This window comes from Pleurotus ostreatus (assembly GCF_014466165.1).
Source record: "Pleurotus ostreatus strain PC9 chromosome Unknown scaffold_7, whole genome shotgun sequence".
NCBI lineage: Eukaryota > Fungi > Basidiomycota > Agaricomycetes > Agaricales > Pleurotaceae > Pleurotus > Pleurotus ostreatus.
In genome coordinates this window covers 172,098-179,351 of record NW_023503162.1, presented here as the reverse complement: position 1 = coordinate 179,351, position 7,254 = coordinate 172,098, and the positions used below count along the sequence as shown (strand labels likewise).

Below are 7,254 nucleotides of genomic sequence, written 5' to 3'. Positions count from 1 at the left end.
TGCCATTGGAGAAGGTCTGTTAGTAAGACGCGGGTATCAACGCGGCATGAACCCCAAATAGAGCAGAATCGTGAGCATCGTAGCTCATCGATGTGCGTATGCATCGTTAGATGGTTCCTCGAGAAATGGGCACCAGGGTATATCAAGCCTGTCACGTCGGCATTCGGGAATCCATATGGTTCAGGAATATAAGATATGGAGAGAATGAGATTGGCGGGATCCAGTGCTGACGACTTCGGCCCTCGGTGCGAAGAGGCTAGGCCACCCATATTTACTTCGAGTAACCTCATTCAATTTGTTTCTGAATTCAAGAAAGCGTGGTTTGAGTGGGGTTGTTTATCGACACGCGCGCGCACCGCCAGTTCGGGCTGGGAGAATCGGACGGGGTGGTTGACGAATTCGAACCATTCCGTCCATCAAGTACGACCCTGGGATTTGAAGGCGCGAAGATGGCGCGAAGCCAGGCTTCAAAAAAGGACATAACGAGGTCGACTAGCTACAAATGGCCGATGCGCCACTTGTACTCCTCGCAGTGTGTTGGAGGGCGCCTGGACGCTGGACACCGGACGTCGAGAACGACGTGGTCGGATTATGGAAGAGATCCACAATGCACCGCGTTAAGGAGGTGATAGTAGCATAGGATAGGGCAGAGTAGCCCTGATGCCCAAGTACCCCGATAGCCGATCCCCAAGAGCCTTGCTCGAAGAGTGTCGGTGGGGTCACGTTTGATGCATGTTGATGTCGACGATGTCGATGGAGGAGAAGCACAGTACGCAGCCACCCGATTTTTTCCTTATCCCGGGTAGGCTGTGTTTTTCGGCGCTAATTATTAGAAGGTGCAGTGCCACAATGACGAGGGAGCCCTCGGGGAGCCCTCGGGGAGCCTGAAGAAAATACTTCCGCCGTTGAATAGATGCCCGGGACCCGGAGGTGTGTTTTCTTCAAGTCCTAACGCGGTTGGATGAGTTTAGCCAATTCAGAAAGACATGCAAACTTCAAAACCAACTTGGGACAATTGCAGAAAATCAAGCGGTGCTCATCTAGGCTCCTTCTTTTGTTCTTCCAGGTCTTCTTTGCCTGACATTGGATCTCTGTGCATAATGATGATGCTCGTGTATGTGCATACTAACCCACTTGTGCATATCTGATAGGAGTCCACCATGTGCTCCGCCGTGCGGTAGCCTCTGCCAGCCTGGTTTGTATAGGTCGCCCCTTCCCGCCATGAGAATCCGTGTACGGTGCGTCCAATTACAATGCGCATTTGTAAGACCACTTACAGGTATTTGCATCCATATCACCGCCTTAATTTTTGTTCTCATCACTTTTTCATTATGTACCTCTCGACGCCGTCCCTCGGGGGTAATCGTCGATATCTCCTCGGCTACTATTTTGATTTCTTGCAAGGCCTCTCAGCAATCAGATAAAATCCCAGACAGCAAGGTACAGGAGTGGCTCTATTATTACCGTATCATCATTTAGCTGGGGGTTCAAGTATTCAAGCTTCTTCGAGACCGAAGCGTTTCAAGCAAAATGAAGACCTTGATCCAAATTTCAAATTCGCAACCAGGTTTACTGCACACCTTCTCATATACTGCGGAAGTACGGTGGTGGTGCCGTTATCACGGGCTACAGCCTTTTGCCCGGTTCAACCGGGAAGTAAACGAGTAGGTCGCTGCTCGCAACGGTGTCACTAATTTGCCCTCTGACAGCGCAGTTCCTTGTGCCGCCACCTGGGTTGTTGAACTTTTTTGTGATCAGTAACTCCGTTTCCCCCCTCCGAGGGCCTTTGTTTGAGGCCCACTATGGTGCTTCTCTTTACTTCGTGGGAGAACTGAAATGCCGTCGGAGGTCCATGGCAGTCAAAACAGACGAATGATGCATGATGTAAGGGAGATATCGGTCGTATCGATACAGCGGGTTGGATATGATATGTCTAAGAATGTCAGTTCGATGGTAAATACATTGTCGATGTCAAAAACAACAGCGACAATCGAGAATATAGCTATATTCGTCGAATGACTGAGTAGTAAGCATTGACGTTGCCGTGAATGCTAACCCATTGAAACAGATGGGCCGTACGGGAGTCGTGATCGGCGACCAAATTGGACGGTACGCTCGTGAAGCGTGCAACGAATGTATTTATGTTCGCCTTCGCATGCGATTGAACGATCAGGAGCATACTTGACCAGGGGCCTGCTTATTTTAGGTCCCGCGTTCGATCTATTGATGGGGAGCACATGACGGGTTGACTGCACGAAATGTCGGTGGCAACTCAGTTCGGGAGGGGAGCGTCGGTTGAGATAGACGTGTTCCCGTATATGATTAATATGCGTGCGTAAAAGGGAGTCGAGTCGACGGGTGTTGCACCATGAGTTTCGCGAGTGCTCTATCAATCGTTTGGATACTTATGCGGGGGTAAATTGGATGCATGGTGGTGGCAGCTCGCCGGGGACTGTATTTCTGCGCATCACCATCAGTGTGGTTTCAGCCATTTTATCTCCCCCAAAGTGAATCGTTCTGCGTACTTTGACTAAACCACTTGCCGAGATTTCAGATTTGCCAGTTACCTGAGTCTGATAATTCCAAGCGTTTACGATACAATCAGTGGGCAATCAAACCTACTCTTAAATATGCAAACATCGCCGTAGAATGGGGCGGTTAAGCTTAGCGTGTAGCTTAATTGAAAGGCGAGCCCCGGGGTGGGGAAGCTATCACCGAAGTCATAATTGTTACAGAAATTGCGCAGGGCTCCGCCACCGATAGAGACGCATCGGCGACGGCGAAGGGAGACACGCCCTAGGATACGAAACACTCACTATGACATTTCACCATCGAGTCGGTAAGGACGACGCCTTAGCCTCCGCTTGACGTCCTATGTTACGGTCGTCGAAGACATGGGCATATTGACGCCCAGTGGGCGTGTTTTGGGCGTCTGGAACTAGATCTGGTTGATTTCGCGCGATGCATAGGCAGGCTCGCGCAGCAACGGACTTACAGATGATGAAATCACCAGTCGACGGTGTGACTGTTCTCTCGTCTCCATGTCGCGTTTCTAAGACTGCATCGCGACGCGAGTTGGAGTCTCGGGGAAGATGGGAAAGACAGTCGATGCCAGTGTTGGACGTGCATGGCACCTCATTGCAAGCCACGGGAGTGTTCCGCTAGGTGTTTCGCGTAAAGCTGACCGATAACGAGATCCATAGCAAGGGACTTGGACTATTTTGGATGGATCTGTTTGGCTTCGCTATACGGTGGATGATGATGCTCTTGTGGCCATCTGATCATATCACGATTCACGACTGCCAGGCGCTTCATGTCCCGGCCAGGTCCATAATTGTAGCGAATAAGCACGCGATGAGAGAATCTGAAACCGAAAGGTAAGAATTTAATACGCGAGAATGAAGAAATCCATCGGTTGAGTTGAGTTATACATTCCACGATTCAGCACGTCGACTTGTAAACCAAGAAGTGGGGCCCAGAGTAAAAGACAGTAACCTTGGTAACCTTTCGTCGAGTCTTTTCGTTCGGTCGAATGAAGCGGAAGGCAGAGCTGGAGGTAGAGCAAGTGCGTCTGTATTTTTCTGCCCGTTCAATGCACCGGGAGAAAGTGTTCCGTTGGCCATGCCACCCGAGAGAATTGGATCGGGAGATGAGATTATGGGAGGCGCCGACATGATAAGATTGGATGCCGATTCGCCGAGAGCTGCGGAGGTTGAAAAGGTCGATACGAGACACCGCCCAACGCTGATCACCATCGCCTTGAGCAAATACCGCCACACGCTTGGAATCCCTAAACAATCACTCCTACCTCCGTACCAGGCTGTCGTCGAATTGACCATGGACAACGACTCTCCCTATATAAACGACATCGGCCTCCAACCTCCCTCTCCCTCCGACGCCCACGCAACTTTCGACTCCTTCGACTTTGCAAACAACCCCTCCTCCTACGCACAGCAGAGCCCCTCATACAACGGCTCCTTCAACGGATCGCCCTATTCGAATCACTCAGAGCTCTCCTACGCCGTAGAGGACAACCTCAACGCCCTCAACAACCCCAACAACTACACAGTCTTCGACGACAGCGTCTCTGGCGTACAGGGCTTAAATCCTCTTAACAGCGGCGCGCTGGGCTTGCGCGACTACGATCCATCTGATTTCGACGCTCCAAACACGGGATCCTCATTGCTGATGTTTGATACAGAGTACATGACCCCCTACGAGACACATATCTCCTCGCTTTCTCACCACGGCCACACCAGCCAAGACTACCATCGCGGGACGTACGACTACTCTTCGCCATCTTCGAATGGGGGAGATAGTGGAAACGAGGATATCAGGAGCAGAGCATCCTCGGTGTCGTCGAACCATAATCCACACAATACGATGCACCAGGGCAATGGGAATGGGAATCATTTATCTAGCCCGCCACCCAATCTCTCCCCATCACCACGACTTGGGGTTGCCCAGAACCTCGAAAATCTCTCGTTCCATTCTCCAAGCTGGGGGACTAGCCCCCTTCCCCAGCTCCCCAACAATCAAGACAATAATAAGACGCAATCTCCGCCTCGGCTTCTCATGCCAGACTCATCGCCACACATGCAGTCTCAGCCGCCTCCAACGATAAACGCGCCTGATGATGATGGTCAAGGGCATGGTCCGAGTTTGAACATCGTTCCAGCGACGCCGATAGGTGGGATGAATGCTTCACAGGTTCCGTTTCAGAACACGCTCGAGACTGTCTCACAAGGTGCGTTGATTCTCTCCATTGATGCTATGCAGATGCTTATCGCTTCCGTTTGTCTCTTCCACTCTCACCCACAAATCCTGAATTATGGCATCCGTGTCGCATACCGGCAACTTCGATCGATCGTAATCGTCATTTTCGCTAATGCTGTCCACCTCACTTCGCCTCGCCTCACTTGCACTGCCCTTCCCCGCACCGCCGGGCAGAGTCAGGCAACACATGGGAAGACGATCGTCAATCGAACTTTACCTTCCCTCAACAACGTCGTACGGGTCTTCATAGCCAAGGCATACTCAACCCATCCTCCGCTTCCCCGTCTCCTGCCCATCACTCTGTCGACCTTCCTCCTGACAACGACAACGCGGCAAATCCCGACGGCGCCAATTCCAAGGGCTTAATGTCTAACGGATTCCTATTTCCGAATAACACACTTTCTGGAGCCAACGGGTCGCGATCACGCAGTAAGAGCGACACATCTGCGGAGCCACCAAACTGGGATACCTCGAACGTTGCAGCGTTCGCCCGCGAAACGAGTGCATTTGACGATCAAAGTGTCAGACAGCAAGGGCAAGGCCACTTGACTGGCAACAACTTCAACAACTTTGCGCCCTTACCCCACCAACAGCCGCATGCCAATACCAATAATGATAACACCAACCATCATCACTCAGCTTCAAACGATTTCCTATCTCCGGATCTCTCGCTCCGTCGGTCGCGATCTGAACATCCCGGCGCTCGACCTGGGCACATCAGGCAGTCGCGCTCGGAGGACTTGAGAGGGATTGGGTCAACTATAGGGCCTGGTACAAACGGAATGAATACCGGGATGCTGCCGTCGGTGAATCAGAGCTTAGGAATGGGCTCGCCGCCTCTTGGGCATGGACATTCTCAATCCTACTCTCATATTCGCCAATCGTCTGATTCCGCTGGCTTCCTGTTCCCCCCTTCGTCCCAGCAAGACTTCCTCTCGCGGCAACATCAGTACCTCACCCCCTCTGGCATGGTTGGCATGGGCGGTAACTTGGGCGGCCCCCTAGACGGGAATGTTCCTTCGATAGGCGGACAACGGCACTATCGCCGCGCCTCCAGCGGTACTCGTTCAGAGCGAGGTATCTCTTCGTACTCCAACTCAGGCCAAGGCTTCAACGCCTCCCTCGGCGGAGGAGTTGAGGGTGCTTGGTCCGGCAATTCCTCCGCCCGCGCTAGCCCTTACCCTAGTCCCAACGTCAGCCCCAGAGTGCATTACGGGGACTTGCCTAGTAATATGGACATTGGCTCTCCTGCGATGGGCGGCGTCGGGTCGAATCGATCCGGGAACTATGATAATTCGGGTTTGCCTGGGATGAATACCCCTATGGTAGGTGTCGCGACGGTGAACGGTGTCATGGCCCCCTCGGTTCCGTCAGGCGTACAGGTGCCTGTGGTGGTTTCGAAGCCGAATGTGACTACGGGCCGGACGGCGAATGCTTCACATAAGAGAAGGAAACAGGAAGCTACATTCGTTTGTCCGGTCCCTGGTTGCGGGAGCACGTTCACTCGAAGCTTTAATCTGAAAGGTATATTTCACTCTGTTCCTGACGGAGAACTATGAATTGACCGAGCGAATTTAGGTCATATCCGATCTCACAACGAAGAGAAACCGTTCCAGTGTCATTGGCCTGGGTGTGGCAAGGGCTTCGCGCGACAACACGATTGCAAGCGCCATGAACAGCTGCATACGAATTACCGGCCGTTTACATGCGAGGGTTGCAGTAAGCAGTTCGCTAGGATGGATGCGTTGAATAGACATCGTGAGTCTCCGCCAGCCCTCTTCGAATTCCAATCATTCGCTGATGTTGTATCGTTATGCAGTGCGCTCAGAAGGCGGGACGGAATGCCAGCGCCAGCTAGAGGCGACGGGGAACCTGCCGAATCTCGACGGGGCTCAAGCTAAAGGGGGTGCCGGAGGTAGGACTACCGGTGTCACGAAGAAGGAAGAGGCGTGGTCTGGCCCGGTAGCGTTATAGCACCGGCTAAACACTCGCCTCCAGACCGCAGACCGCAGCATCTTCGCATTTCCGCTTTCTTGAGCCCCGCATAACGTCTCTTTTCAACTGCTCCGTATATATTATCACTCATGTACAAGGACCCTCTTTGCTCTTCTTCGCTCTGTTATTCGTGGATATGATTCTACACGCAGTCATTTGGTTTACAGCCCGTACCATACTTCTCCACGTATTCATTCATTATCGTTCAACTTGTTTTCCGATTCTGAAGTGCTCGTCCTATATCTTGTACCGTATTTATTCAACTTTCTTCTAGCGTTAAATCTTTTACTCTGTACTTACCAGTTGGCAGCTACACCTTTCGTTGGTTCAGGCGGACTCGCTCCGGGGACATCGTTTCGCCTTTTACGTTCATTTCGCGTATATCCTCATCAAACAGCAACACTCACTTGTATGATGTACTCATCGATTTCCTTGTGGTTATCTATCTATATGTAATGCACGTAGAATGCGCCTTTACCTGGT

General features: G+C 51.8%; 1 protein-coding gene across 1 annotated transcript; it reads left to right on the top strand.

The window, feature by feature from the left end:
- Positions 1–3,621: 3,621 nt before the first annotated feature.
- On the top strand, positions 3,622–6,677 carry PC9H_009260 (uncharacterized protein; the record flags this gene model as incomplete). The annotated part of the gene is made up of 3 exons (XM_036778765.1): positions 3,622–4,747; positions 4,951–6,300; positions 6,355–6,677. 3 exons carry the CDS (start codon positions 3,622–3,624, stop codon positions 6,675–6,677), a joined length of 2,799 nt encoding a protein of 932 aa, XP_036628154.1.
- Between the last annotated feature and the right edge of the window lie 577 nt (positions 6,678–7,254).